This window comes from Lactuca virosa, chromosome 9 (genome assembly GCF_052849685.1).
Source record: "Lactuca virosa cultivar CGN04683 chromosome 9, Lactuca_virosa_CGN04683_v6, whole genome shotgun sequence".
Lineage (NCBI taxonomy): Eukaryota > Viridiplantae > Streptophyta > Magnoliopsida > Asterales > Asteraceae > Lactuca > Lactuca virosa.
The window spans coordinates 61,526,814-61,542,686 of record NC_136434.1 but is presented as its reverse complement, the minus strand read 5'-3'; the positions used below and the strand labels follow the sequence as shown (position 1 = coordinate 61,542,686).

At 39.2% G+C, this 15,873-nt stretch overlaps 1 protein-coding gene and 1 non-coding gene across 2 annotated transcripts; one reads left to right on the top strand and one right to left on the bottom strand.

The window, feature by feature from the left end:
* Positions 1-9,505: 9,505 nt before the first annotated feature.
* Positions 9,506-9,922, top strand: LOC145139279 (uncharacterized). The gene is made up of 2 exons (XM_079073160.1): positions 9,506-9,548; positions 9,615-9,922. The coding sequence occupies exons 1-2, from the start codon at positions 9,506-9,508 to the stop codon at positions 9,920-9,922; spliced, it is 351 nt and encodes a 116-aa protein (XP_078929286.1).
* A 4,942-nt stretch (positions 9,923-14,864) lies between these two features.
* LOC145141612 (small nucleolar RNA R71) lies at positions 14,865-14,971 on the bottom strand. Its single transcript, XR_013722806.1, has one exon. It is a non-coding gene; the product is annotated as a small nucleolar RNA R71 (small nucleolar RNA).
* Positions 14,972-15,873: the final 902 nt, after the last annotated feature.

The window sequence follows — 15,873 nt, the reverse complement described above, 5'->3', positions numbered from 1 at the left end:
ATCTTGATGGCTTCTTTGTATAGATCTAGTTATGGGTGGTATTTTATCATGTTTTTGTCCTATGGTCGTGGTTCTTGTGAGTTGAAGCTACTCCAGAACCTTTGAGCCTCATATTTGGTCCTTGTTGAGGTCATTAGGTCATAAAGTTTGGATCTTGTGGAGTTTTATGTCTTCATGCAAGAATTAGTGACCTTATTATGAAGTTAGGAAGCTTGGATTGTGGTTTGGATCCCATTGATCCATGAAAAGTCATAAAGTCAGGAACTTTATGATTTAAGTCACCCCTTATGGGTCAGATCTGTATTTGGACGTTCTTGTCTTAGACATTAAGAGCTTAATGATGAGTTTTGGCCCTCTGATGAGTACGTTGGGCGTATGTAGGAGTACGCTTAGCATAATGCATGGTTCAGGCTTCAAAGACTTGTACGTTGTGCATCAATGGGCTGTACGCAGGGCGTACTCCTGAGAAGTCCCCATTTATCTACTTTGTCGAGTTGTACCGTGCGCATTGATGGGATTTACGCAGGGAGTACAAGTTGGTATGCAGGGCGTATGCTTCTTGGGCCCTCTTGATTTAAGCCACCTTTTTGGACTCTAGGGTTGTGGACCTTATGAAGGGCCCGTATCGGGCTTTAGGACTCTCTAATTTGGGATTGGGCCATTTTAGGGCCTCATGATTTATAGGCTTGACCTTAAGAATGTAACTAGGTTTGGTATTGATTGTGTTCAGTGTGAGGAGGCATTGTGCAGCAGGTTTGGGTGTGAGATTTGCTATCTTCTGATTGAGGTGAGTCTCCTCACTGTATCCGTGGGTCGAAAGCACTAATTCCGACCCACTAGGATATGTTATGCTAGTTGTATTTGTGACTCTTGCATGGTATGCTGGGCTAGGCCCATTGTATGAGGTGTTAGGCCGATAGTATGTTGTGTTGGGCCCATGGATCAGGAAGGACCAGACCCAATGGAATGATGGGCTAGGCTCAAATGTATAATGGGCTAGGCCCACTGTGCGGGTTAGGCCCAATGATATGTATGGTATGTGGTATTTGGGGAACTCACTAAGCTTTGTGCTTACAGTTTTATGGTTATGGTTTCAGGTACTTCTGGTTTGAAAGGGAAGGGCCCGACTTGATCGCAGTGCATCCACCCATATTTCCGCAACTCAATGATTTTGGGATTGTACACTGATAACTGTTTTATTATGATATACTTTTGAATGTTTGGAAAAAGATAATTGGTGTTTTTGGTTGAATTAAAAATGAAGTTTTTACCTTATAATTTTTGGAACGTTACATTCAAAGAGTAACAGAACGAATAGAAGAATATATTATACAGAAAGATAAAAGATTCTCTAATCTGAAAAAAAGGAGAGTGCTTTAGTATCATGTTTTATGACCAACTTAGTAATTGTGGAATTGTATCACAATTAATCCTACAAGACATCTTAGTGAAATTGTATGACTAAGAAGAGGAATCGAACATTATTGGAAATGCTTTGATCATGCATGAGTCGTACTTTGTTCCAATCGAGTTTTAGAGCCATGCTCTAGTAACTATAAACCATATCTTGAAACTCATTTCAAAACTAAGAAGGATGATAACACCTCGTAATATGTAGAGTAATAATGTTTTCTTACTCTAGCACATTGAGAAGTGGAGTTTTCATGTTTTTCGTTGATCGAGAAACAAAAGATAAACTAAGTCCTTTTCTATGAAGTGTTTCCTCATGGCCTTTTGAATGTTTGTTTTAGCTCGTCAAGGAATGTTCCTTGAGAGAAAACTCATATGTCAAAAAGTCAGTGGGATTCATGTTGATCTTGATCTTGCAAGAGTCAAATGACAATGATCCTTTTAGTTATCATTAGCACGCGACCTGAGGTTGATAACCTGTTGTGTTTAATTTACATATTCATATTTTTGTGCACTTCCATTTGAGTTAGAAATGATTATGAGTTCCGTGTTTTTCAATTAACTACAAAACAAAGGCACGTTGATAAGTGAAAGTGCATTGGTCAATATGGGTGATCTACTAACAACATGGAAGCACTGGTGGTCCCTTGAGCTGCCAGAATGGAAGAAATTTAATAGTGAAGCTCAGTCCATGAAGGAAACTAAATCTGAATTTGGTTTGTCCTAAACCTTGTCTTGTCACTGTAAGCTGGAAATGATAGATCCACATGGATGGGAACGTATGCACCTTTAAATCTAGGTGGCAAAAGGTTTTGCTCTAATTCATGAAAATGGTTATGAGGAAACACTTTTGCTAGTATATTTTAAGGATATGATAAATATCAGAATGAATATTGGTTGTGTTAATTTCATTCTCAAATTCATAATATGATTACGGAATCCCTCTTTATATTTCAAATTGTGAGGAATTGAAATAAAATTGTTTAAACTTTCAGGAGATATGTTTATCACGTCTTGAAAGGGTTTGAACACATACACTATCCAGATAAAGTGCGTAAGCTTAATAAACCTAATTAGAGGCTTGACGATGCATCGTGGAACAGGAATCTGCACTTCCATGAGATAGTCAAAAGGTATTGATTTCTAGAAGTCCAGTTGATTTCTGGGTACATGTCAAAGCTAGTGGGAGCATAATTATTATGCTGGTATTTCATGTTGACAATATTGTTTATAGGGAACAATGTCTCTAATTTGCAAGTTGCAAAAGTTGGGAACTGTTTCGCTATAGTGAACATAAGGGAGAGGGTACTCATACTTCGTTATGAATCTAAAGGTTTAGATTGTATAGTTTAACTTAGTCAAAGACATATATGAATAGCATGTTGAAATGTTTGATCATTGGAGATTCTATATATGGAAATATTATAGTAATAAATTAAAGATATATTGGACCCTTGTAATAATGAGTCGAGTCCCATATGTTTCGGATACATGATCGATTACATATGATATAATATTTTATTATTCTAATTTTCAAATTCCTTTAGCATTGTGTGAAAAGGATTAGAATTTCATGTGACTAAAGTTGTCAAAAAACTGTCAAGAACGTTGTAAGGTTTTACCGAAGAATTGGTTGCTTGTGGACAGTATGGGTATGTTATTAATAGGATGAACCATAGTGACACGTTCAGGATTGAGATGATTCTTGGTCAGAATACTCATATGTAATATGGAAATGTTTCCATAATAGGAGATGTTTGTAGAATCTACATGTGAGTTGGAAACTTTAATGAAAGAAAAGTATTCAAGAAGTGTATCTTGAATTTGAGACTTCATTACCATGGAATTGTTCTGAATAACAAGTTCGAGTTGAACATTCTGTAATATCGAAGGCTCAGTCTCTACGGCTTTAGAACCTCGACATCAAAGACAGAATGTAAACATGATATTCCACTGCATCCTAGATAAACGACAAGAATTTGGAATTGTGAAATGTGAAATGTCCACCATTGGAATAGTGTCCAGTGAATCTGTTCACAAAGGACGGACAATAGAGAGGCATAGTATGAATGTTTATAACATAGTCATGACTGATGTTATCTAATTCAAGTGGTTAGTTGATTACTCAAAACATTATACAATGAATAAATTTGTAATTGCTATGGTGATTAAATAATAGGAATTATTTATATTCAGTGAGTTTGAAACCATAGTTAATTAATTTATTATTGTGTTTTTCTTTGCATGTTTACTTCCCTAAGTAATTTTAATATTATTTAAAATTCCACAGTTGGTCAAACTTTTGGAAAAGAGAAGTGAATTAAGACTTGCATGAATTGATTGTAGATTTCGATTGATGTTAAGACATTGCAATTGGAATTGCTACAATATGCATGAGTACTTTGAAAATAGAGATTTGTAGTATTACTTCATGGATTTTATCACGAGTAATTTTAAGACGATAATATCTACTATTCTTAAGTGGAGATATATAGTTCATAGTTTACGAATCAGTTGTGTATTGGTTTACCCAAACACATCTCGTAACTGGGTGTTATAAAGAGTAACTTCATGCATTATTTTCTTAGTAAGTTGTATGACTATATAGTCAAAATAATTTGTTCCTTTTGCCTTAACAAGAAAAGCGATATATTTGGGCACCTCGATGATTTGTTGCCTACATCTGAAGTGTTTGGCCGAGCCCAGACTAGATTGATGTTTTCAATTAGTATTCTGAATTCACTCGTCATAAATCAGGAAATCGAGAAACATAATCTTGGACTATGAGATTGATTTTAATCCATGTCTCACGTCCATACGATATCTTGGAGAACGAAGGAATAGCTGATCACTTATCTTAAGGCCAACGTTTGATTAGAATCAGAGTTCGGCAGTGGTTTTAGAAAGCACTCTTTGTTGTTTAGTTCAAGGTCTATACTTATCATTGTAGTTACAGACTTATCCAAGTGGGAGACTGTTGAATAAGGTGTCTAAGCCAATAACTAAATTAATATATTCTTGTGATTAGAACCAAAGTCCTTTTTGGGTTTTCCTCATAACTAGAACTTGATTAGAATGACATTTATAGAGAGATGATGACTTATTAGATTATTATATGATTAATAAACTAATTAGAAATTGTGAGGAAATGATTTTTTAATATATTATATGATTAATATATTAATTAGAAATAGAAAAATTGATTTGTTAATTTATTATGATTAATAAATTAATATGAAATCAATTTGAATTAATTAATTATTAATCAGAATTAATCTGGAAATAATTTGGGATTAATTAGAATTAAATAAAGGTCCACGGGTTGATTTATAATTGTTCATAATTGAGCAAGGAAAGAAAATTCTAGAACCCATATAGGGTTGAACGAAATTAGGAGGGTTTCTAAGGTTTCTAGAAGGCTTGTGGTTGTAAATAAGAAAATGATTTGAAATTGGCTTAAATCTATTAATCATTCAAATCTTGCTTTGCCCCTAACTTACCTAAACTATAAATAGGACCACTTGGGACCTCAAATTCGTTCATACTCTTCCAAGGAAGATACCTTGGCTGAAAATCTCATCCTTCCTCTCTCCTCTTGTCTTTTAGTTCTAGAGTTTGGGTGTGAGCCATTAGAGGCATCATCCTTTTGTTGTTAAGCTTTCCAAGACCTACACTGCAAGAAGATTGAAGTGATTTGTTTACTACAACGAATCTAAGGTATGTAATCCTAATCCCATAATTTCGATTAATACTAGGGTTATGCAAGTTTAGTTGTTCATTTTATATTGCTATCAATGTGTATGACATAGATCTTTTATAGGATGCATGTATCCTATTAATTGTTAATTGTTTTCATGATTGTATAATTTTGTTTCCAATCAAATTCATCAATTGATTTTTAGGATAACTTAAACTTATATATATATATATATATATATATATATATATATATATATATATATATATATATATATAAAAATTCATGTGACATGGACTTTTGTTTTGTGAAACCATAAGACCACTTTTTTAATGAACTGTTCAGTAAAATATAATATATACAATATTCTAATAATTTATGTTTTAAAGTATTACAATGTAAAATATATTATCAATATTGTTTTAGAATATTGAAATAGTATACATGTTAACTAGAATATTGCATTTAAAAAAACGTCTCATAGTCTCCATAAAATAAGTTTGTCTCAAATTAACCATTTCATATATATATATATATATATATATATATATATATATATATATATATATATATATATATATATATATATATATATATATATATACATTCATTCAAAAATTTAGTTGAGATTCACATTGTTAATGTTGAAACTAAATTATATTTTATTCAGATTTACATTGTGAATTCTGAAAACTGAATTATATATAGTTCAGATTTACAATGTGAATAAATTTACTTTTGGATTTTACAAAACTAATTTATCAGTAATTTGTTACGCTCGAATCCTGGTAAGTTTCCCTTTCTACCCTTATTTTTGTAGTCGTTGCAACTTTGGCCCTTACGCTGGGCGTACCTGGAAGGTACACTGGGCGTAAGGGGCATAAGTCGAAACGATGGTGTTTTGGGGAGTACGTTGGGCGTACTCTGAGTATGCTGGGCCTACTCTGAGTATGCTGGGTGTACTCTGTCTGGACATAAACCCTAATCTTTATGGTTTGGACCATATATATTGAACCTTAAGCCCCATTCCCCCATCCCATTTCCATCCTCCATCACTAGAAAAGTCCCCTTTTGCAAACCCTAACCCCATTGTTGCATTTTGAAGCTTAAGAGTGTGTTTTTGTGTAGTTCAAAGGAAGAAGAAGGTGGTGGTGAAGCTTGGAATCTAGAAGCAAACTTGGATCTGGAAGTCTTGCATTATTCTTAATCTCCAGAAGGTATAAAGTTCATACCTTGGTGATTAACTTGATAGATCTTGTTTGTATGATGATATTATGAGTTTTTGTCCCCAAACTATGACCTTCTTGTGCATGACATGTTATAGAACATATGGGTTGTCCTTTTGGACGTTTTTCCATGTCTAAAGTCATAAAAATGTGATCTTGGCCTTTTGTACGTTTTTCCATGTTTGGTTGTTGGGTTCGACTTAGGCATGTAGAACCATAAAGTTGGAAACTTTATGGTTTGGAGTGTCATTTGGGATTATATCTTAGACTTGGACAAAGTGGCTTTAGGGATTAAGTCCTTAAAAGTTGGTTTGGTAAGTCACTGCGTACGTTGGGCGTACCTGGACATACACTGCATGAGGCCCATATTAGATTGTGAGTACGTCGGGCGTACGTGCCGAGTACGCTTGCTCGGCCTGGGTTGACCAGCTCAACCGTTGATCATTGATCTTTTTGATTACGTTTGGATTTGGGGACTTTTGGAGTATTTTGGATTATCATTATGTAATTGGGTTCCATTTTATTGTTTTGGTGAGTCGTAGAGTCGGTGTGAGTAGTAGAGATCTATAAAGTTATCCTTTTAATTGTAAAGTGAGTTCTCTCACTATGCCAATGGGTCTAAGGCACCAAGGCCGGCCCATTTATTGTGTTTATGTATCCCAGGATGTAGGATTGCTATGATAGTTCTATATGTGATTGTTTGTGTATATGTCGACATACCGATGGCTGGGTTGAAGCCACGTACCAACAAACCCGGTATGGTGGGGTTGAGACTGGAGGTCAACAAACTCGGTATGGTAAGGTTGAGGCCACGTGCCAACAGACCTGGATTGTTGGGTTGAGGCCACGTGACAACAAATCCGGTTTGATTGGGTTGAGGTCAAGGACCAACAAACCATGTATACATGCTTGTATTGTATCTGTACTTGTTTGTAGCGTGGGGTATTTTGGGAAGCTCACTAAGCTTTAGCTTACAGTTTGGATTTCAATGTTTTAGGTACTTCTGATGAGCGGGGAAAAGGGAAGGCATGATTGTACACATCATCCCGCAACTTATGTTGATTGATACTCCGATTCGATACTTTAACTTATTATGATTTGTAAACAATGTTTTGGAAACATATGGATTTATGGAATTGTGTCTTTTAAAAAAACTACTATGAGTTTTTGGGATGTTACAAGTTGGTATCAGAGCCCTGGTTTGAGTGAACTGGATGAGCATTCATGTGACTCCATCCTCAAACTAAGGATCTGCAAAAAGATTTTTCAAAATTGTTTTCAAAATAACCACAAGTAGGATGCGATGTGTACAATCAGCCGGAGCTCAAGGAAGTTCCCCAGAATACCCACACATGTTATGTATATATGTTGATATGTTATGTGATAGAACTGCATGCTACAATGTTGTCTAAGGATCCTCATGAATCGCATGATATAATTGCATGATACATGATGCCTTATAGCCTAGGGGATTGCTTTGAATTCCTTATTTGGAACCGACACTTTTGCTGCTATTAGCTTAGTATATGCGTTATAATTGTACATAGTTAGGATCTTATAGCCTTAGAATTCTTTATTTAGCCTTACTTCCTATTCCTTGTTTGGTTGTGGACTTAGGGTAGATTCACTTATTCGACTGTCTATCAGATCCGAAACTATGTACGGTTGGCATATGCGAGGTGGTTGCAGTGTTAGTGGAGGTTCCATAGGCCGTGAGCGGGATTTGTAGAGTCCTCGTGGAGCTAGGAGTTGTGGTCACTCTTAGGAGAGTGTTTTAGGGTGTGTGTGCATCAAGCATAGAGGGCCAAGTGGCCCCAAGGCCTTGTGGCAACTATTAAGACAAATACGGGTAAGTGTGGAAGGTAGTATGAGCCCGTACTACTGAAAGAACAGGACTCGTACGCATGTCAAGGAAACCACCAGACCTGAGGTTTGAGATATGTGAGTTGTAGGGTGTTACTCTACTAGTGAAATGGTGAATTTATGTTTATTTTTCAGCATGGTGGTCACTAGGGGTTCGAGATTCGTAGCTGGTGGTTCAGGAGGTGGTGAGCCAATGAGGTTGGTTGTGCTTGATGATGAGATTTGGGAGTTGATCATTGCGGAGGTAGTTGCAGCTGTACGGTGTGCTATCTTGGAGATGTTTGGGTCAGTGAAGACCGCTATGATTGAGATCTTTGACAAGCGTTATGCTGCTGTTACGCAGGCTGCCACCGTTGCAGCCACTACAGCCGTCTCCGCCGCTGGGGTAGGAGGATCTCTTCAGTATCAGAACTTCAGTAACACAAAGCCTCCAGAGTTTGATGGGGTCAAGAACCCAATTGTGGCGATGAGATGGTTGTCTGACGTGGAGGGCTGTTTCTTCACGTCTTCTTGTCTGAAGGACTAGAAGTTCAGGTGCGCCCTGAACCTTCTACGCTTGGGGGTGAAGGACTGGTGGAAGCTTGTGACCGGTTCTTACTGACCTGCAGAGATGGCCACAATGACTTCGGGTTAGTTTATTGAGATGTTTCGTGCCGATTATGTGCTTTTGGTAGAGAGAGAGCGTTTGGCCCAGGAGTATCTGTCACTCAGACAAACGACGAATTCGGTGATGGAAATCACCAAGATGTTCACTAAAAGGGCACTTTTCTGCTATGAGTATGCTTCTTCCGAGCAGGTTCAGATGTCACGATATATGAGCATGCTTAAGACTGGGATACTGGATTTTGTGTCTACACAACAGTATCAGACTCTTTCCGAGCTGCAGTCTACTGCTCGGAGGAGAGAGGTTGAGATCGAGACTCAGACTAGGGAACAACGCCAGGCTCCAGTCCAGTTGTAGCCGACGAAGAAGCTGGTCAAACCTGCTGATTCACGCTCTGAAGGACAGAGGGGTCACACATGTGGTAGGTACGAGAAGACACATGAGGGAGCCTGTCGATCAGCGACAGGGTGCCACAACTGAGGCAGACAGGGCAATTTCGTGATGGATTGCTGATAGCCGCAATAGCAAACCCTCTCATCAGTTGCACGTATTTGTTACCATTGCGATCAGGTGGGCCATGTGAAGGCCCAATGCCCTATTCTTGCTGCTAGGCTTGTGTAAGCACTGGCCCCGATTACTCTTTGGATCACAGACGGGCGTCAGGGGAGGGCTGAGGCCTCGAGAGCCAGAGGACGTGCTTTTCAGATGACGACTGAAGAGGACAGAGGGGTGTCGGAAGTTGTTGCTGGTATGTATCTATTTATGTTTTTGTCTGATTATTTTATGTTATTCTAATGATTCATATTTCTATTAGGTACTTTTCTTGTGAACTCTTTGCATGCATTAGTGCTATTTGACTCGAGTGTGAGTCGGTCATTTGTATCATCGGCCTTTAGTAGGAGTTTTGACATTCCTCTTGATGCACTGGAGCATCCTATGCAGATTTATGTTTTCGATGAGGACAAAGTCCTTGTTTCGAGTGTTTTCCACGATTATACTTTGGAGATTTTTGGGGTGTCATACCCGATCTACGTGGTCCCAATTCCCATGGGGGATGTCAGCGTTATTGTTTGGATGGATTGGTTGAGCCGGTTTGGGGCTCAGATTGATTGTGAGGGATAGCTCGTGGTGGTTCGTACCCCAAGTAGGGGAGATCTGACCATATATGGTGAAGGTACCATGGTTGGTTCAACATTTTTCTCAGCAACGAGGGCTCGAAGATTTGTTCAGCATCGTTGCTCAGGTTACCTGGCGTATGTGGTAGACACTCGTGTGGAGCTGAGACGTTCAATATCAGATGTTCCGATAGTTCGTGATTTACCGGATGTATTCCTAGAGTATTTTCCTGGTATACCACCGGAGAGACAGGTGGAGCTTAGGATCGATCTGATCCCTGGTGCATCCCCAACCGCCAAGGCACCATATCGCCTTGCACTGCCTGAGTTGCAGGGGTTGTCCTCTAAGTTACAAGAGTTGTTGGGCAAGAAATTCATTCGACCGAGCAGTTCGCCTTGGGGAGCAGCAATTCTGTTTGTGAAAAAGAAGTATGGTACCCATCGGATGTGCATTGATTATCGGCAACTGAACAAGTTGACAGTGAAGAATCGTTACCCACTCCTGAGGATCGATGACCTCTTTGATCAGCTGTAGGGTGCATCTTGGTTCTCTAAGATTGATTTGAGGTTAGGGTACAATCAGATGAGAGTTAGAGAGGAGGGTGTAGAGAAGATGGCCTTTCGTACTTGTTATGGCCATTATAAGTTTGTGGTGATGCCATTTGGGCTCACCAATGCACCAGCATCGTTCATGGATTTGATGAACATATTGTGTCGACCGATGCTCGATCGGTCCGTTATTGTGTTCATCGATGACATCTTGGTCTTCTCCAAGACCAAAGAGCAGCATGATGAGCATTTACGGGAGTTTCTGGAGGTTCTGAGAAGGGAGAGGCTATATGCCAAACTCTCCAAGTGCGAGTTCTGGTTACGTGTGGTTCAGTTTTTAGGACACCTCGTCAACCAGAATGGGATATTGGTCGATCTGGCCAACAATGAGGCAGTTATGCAGTGGGAGGTTCCAATGACTCCCTCGAAGGTCAGGAGCTTTCTGGGATTGACCGGGTATTATCGGAGATTCATTCAGTATTTCTCCAATATTGTTGTTCCTTTCACTCATATGAATAATAAGAGTGTGGATTTTGTTTGGGGGCTTGAGCAGCAGTCGGGAGGGCGTGGAGGATATGGTGGTGTACGGTGATGCTTCCATTACAGGGCTGAACACGATACACATGCAGCGTGGTAGAGTGATTGCTTATGCGTCACGTCAGTTGAAGCCTCATGAGGCTAACTACTATAGTCATGATTTGGAGTTGGGGGCCGTGGTTTCGCCATCAAGATTTGGAGACATTATCTGTACGGGGTCTGATGCACCATCTACACAGATCACAAGAGTTTGAGATACCTTATGGATCACCCGAACCTGAATATGAGGCAGAGGAGGTGGCTTGACATGATCAAGGATTATGACTATGATATCATGTACCATCCGGGTAAGGCCAACGTGGTGGTCGACGCACTGAGTCGCAGGGTGATGAGTGCACCCAGTGGAGGCTTGTATATGAGGGAGATGATTACCTACCCACTTTTGGAGTTGGTTAGGGACGCACAGACGGAGGGGATCAAGGAAGAGAACCGAAAGAAGGAGAATATCAAGGGTCAGTTTGATACATTTATCATGGGTAGCAGAGGATGGTTGACACAGTGTGGTAAGGTATGGATTTCGGATGCTGGAGGCGTGAAGCATATGTTGATGGATGAGGCTCACAAGTCTCGAATTTCTATACATCTGGGTGCAACCAAGATATATCGGGACTTGAGACTTAGCTATTGGCCCTGCATGAAGAGGGATAATTTTGGATATGTGGAGAGGTGCTTGACTTGCATGAAACTCAAGGCCGAACATCAGATGCCTGGCGACAAGCTGCAACCTTTGGATATTCCCCTTTGGAAATGGGAGCAAATTTCTATGGACTTCATCACGAAGTTACCCCGGAATCCTCGCGGATTTGATGCAATCTGAGTGATTGTTGATAGATTGACCAAGAGTGCCCATTTTCTTGCTATTCGAAAGAGTTCTTCAGCCGAGTAGTTGGCAGATATCTACGGTCGAGAGGGGATCTCTCGTCATGGGGTACGAGTTTCCATCGTATCAGACATGGATGTTCGTTTTACTTCCAGGTTTTGGAAGAGGTTTCATGAAGAGTTGGGTACAAGATTACACTTCAACACTGCTTATCACCCACAGACTGATGATCAGAGTGAGCGTACGATTAAAACACTGGAGGATGTTTTGAGGGCCTGCGTCATTGATTTTGGTGGGAGTTGGGAAACCTACCTTCCTTTGGCGGAATTCTCGTACAACAACAGTTACCACTCCAGTATTGGTGCACCTCCCTTCGAGCTTCTCTACGGGAGAAAGTGTCGCACCGCGATATGTTGGGGTGAGGTCGGACAAAGGATTATGGGGAGCACTGAGGTAGTGCTCCAAACTACAGAGATGATTCAACAGGTTAGACAGAGACTGCAGACAACTCAAAGCCGGTAGAAAAGCTATGCAGACCGACGACGTTCAGAGTACGAGTTCCAGATTGGGGACATGATTTTACTGAAGGTGTCACCCTAGAAAGGTGTGATACTGATATGTGCATATTTAGCTATATATTTAGTATAGATTTTTGTTATTTATTGGCTAATTTATTGCAATTTATGGACAAAAGGTACTTAATTATGTTTAAATTGTATTTTCAGTCCAAAAGATATGCTCGGAAGCGAAAGGAAGCAGGAGATTCATCGGAAGCTCGGAAATTGAAGATCTAAAGAAAAAGAGTCAAATCCTGAAGGACTCGGCGAGTCTGGACGTCTACTCGACGAGTGCCCACGAATGTTTGCGAAGCAAAACACAAAGTCCTTGCCGTATACGGACTCTATAGAGGGGACTCGGCGAGTCGGTTACCTACTCGACGAGTAGACCCTGTTTTCTGAAAACTATAAATAGAAGTCACAATCCCGAATTGAGGCTCTCTGGAATTTTTTGGAGAATTACTTGACGACCAAGAAGGCATCTGGAGTTCTGGAGAACGTGAGAGAAACCCTAATCTTCAATTCCAAGGAGACTCAAGGCAACATAAGTTTACTTTTCACTTTATTCTTGAATTAAACTATGGTTGAATTGTTAGACTTCGTTTTTGGATTGCTATCTACTGTAATTATGAGCTAAATCTTATAGTTTTTGTTTAGGGTAGATGAGTTTATAACTATGGATTGATTTATGGTAGGATTAATTGTTTATTGGTGAATTTTATTAAATTAAGCTTGTTAAAGAACCTTATGCATTAACCATAACTATTTTCAGTTAATTGACAAGTAATTAAGCTGCATGAACATCTCTTAATTGCTTACCTCATGTGATTTATGTGAAAACATTATTATGTGCCTAGGAATAGTGAATGTGAAACTAGGGTTAACTAGAGAATGGGTAAATTAATGTGTGAGCTTGTGTGATAAACCATCAACAAGAGGTTAATTGAATTATCAATTTGATTAGCTAATTACAAGTCTTATTTAATTTAAATAATTAAACTAGGAAATTCATTAGTTTAATCACTTGATCACTGCTTAAGTTAATTTGTTTCCTACGGTTGGTAATAGCGAATGTGAATCTAATCACCTTAGTCGGTAACTAATAACAATTAATCCATTGCATTTGTCATAAATCAACCATAGGAGTAAACGAATCGAACCTAAACAAAAACCTTTCTATTATTGAATTTAGTTAGTTTTTACTTGTTTTTAGCTAATTAGTTACTTAATCTGCGTGTTAGTTAGTGTGTTAAAGTTTCTAGTCTTGTAAAACTAGAAAAAAACCTTTTACTTTTATTACTTGTTTAGTTAATTCTAGTTATTAGTTTAATTTCCGTTCCTCGAGTTCGATACCCTACTTGCTCAACTATACCACTAAAAAACAGGTTCACTGCCTTTGTGTGTTAAAATTACATCTTAAAAGTAGGACTAAAACCAGTGCATTTTTATACACATCAAGTTTTTGGCGCCGTTGCCGGGGACCGGTTCAAAAAATTAATTCTAATTTCTAGTATTATCGATCCTTTGTGTGAGATCCATCTTGCAGAAAGTTACTGCTTTAGTAATTTAGTTATTAGGTTAAGTAGTTAAGTTTTCTGTTTTTTGAACTTTTGTTTAATTTATTTCTGTTTTAGCTCTGTACTCGCCGAGTGCAGTCGAAGCTACTCGACGAGTCCATCGCTGAACGCATAATTTCGTTTTTAGTTTATTTTTGTTCATTTTACGCGTGTTTTCTGTTTTGATTGCAGTCGTTTATGACCAGAGGAGGAGGTACACCTTTGATTCCACCACTTGAAGACCCGGAAGCAACTTTGAGGAAAAACAAAGGCAAAACCGTAGGAGAAACCGCAACATCGAAGAATTCGCCGTTGAAGAATCTCAAATCTGTTTTTAGTAAGAAAAATGGCAAGAAAGTGGAAGAATCCAGCATCTTTTCAGTGGCGGACGAAGACCCGAAGAAGGAGGATATCGTATACGAATCCGAAAAGGAAGAAAGCGAATCTGAAGAAGGAAGCGACATAGAGGGCGAACTAGCTAACACCATGGCTAACATCGATGAAGTTCCCATGGGTGAATGGAAGAAAAGGATGCGTGACTACACCGGCCCGGGACTTGTGCAACCCGCGATTCTCGCAACTAATACCTTTGAACTTAAGGGCCACATACTTGCTCAACTTAAGGAAATCCCATTCTACGGGAAGGATCATGAAGACGCATACAAGCATCTTGACGAGGTCAATGACATAGCCGACTACTTCAATGTCCCTAATGTGGCTCGCGACACTGTTTTGCTACGTATGCTACCAATCACATTCAAGGGAGCCGCGAAAGATTGGCTGAAATCACTCCCTCCAGGATCCATCACTACTTGGACTAAAATGAAAGAAGAATTTATAGACCAATTTTGCCCTCCCTCAAAGATAGCCAAATTGAAGAAAGCCATTGCCAATTTTGAACAACAAGCTGGAGAGTCACTTTATGAAGCATGGGAATGATACAAGGGTTTACTAAGAAATTGCCCACATCACGATCTAAACAACCAATAAGAAGTCTCCATTTTCTTTGATGGAGTAAATGTGACAACCAGGCAACTCCTTGATTCGCAAGGACCACTCACAAAGAAAGCACCCCCATTGATAAATGATCTAATTGAAGAATTCTCTAAGCACTCTAGAGAATATCACAACCCAAGGAATGACTTAACTCGAGGGGTCGTGAATTCTATTATGGATGACATGGCAGCAATGATGGCAAAATTGGAAAGCATGGACCAAAGGATGACTAAGATAAACCAATCCAATCATGCCATAAGAGTGGGATGTGAAAATTGTAGAGGGCCCCACATTACTAAAGATTGTGACCTTGATGAGAACGGGAACCGGAAAGTGCAAGTGTGCTATTCAAGTGGTGATAGGTATGATGAAAATTGGCGAAAACCCAAGAAAGAATGGCTACCATATGATGAGTACAAAAAGACAAAGGAGGAAAAATATAAGCAAAAAGATAGAGGCTTTTATCAGAAAGAGGAGTCGAGGTATGAAAAGAAATCAGATTTGGAAGACATGCTTACAAGATTCGTGGCCGCGTCCGAGAAAAGACATAATGATACCGATGCTGCAATCAAAGATCAACAAAATATGTTGAGAGAACACCAAAACATGATGAAAGATCAACAAGCTCTGCTTAGGAATCAGCAAGCATCTATTCTCAACATAGAAAAGCAGCTGGGTCAACTTGCACAACAAGTGAACGAGAGACGACCGAGTGGACTTCCTAGTAATACCGAAAGTAACCCAAAAGGTGCACATATAAATATCGTGACAACTAGGAGTGGGAAGATTATAACTCCTCTGGCCCCTATTCAGCAAGAAGATCCTAAGCTGGTTCAAGAGGAAGAAGCAGAACATGAAGAATCACAAATTCCCAACCCGACTC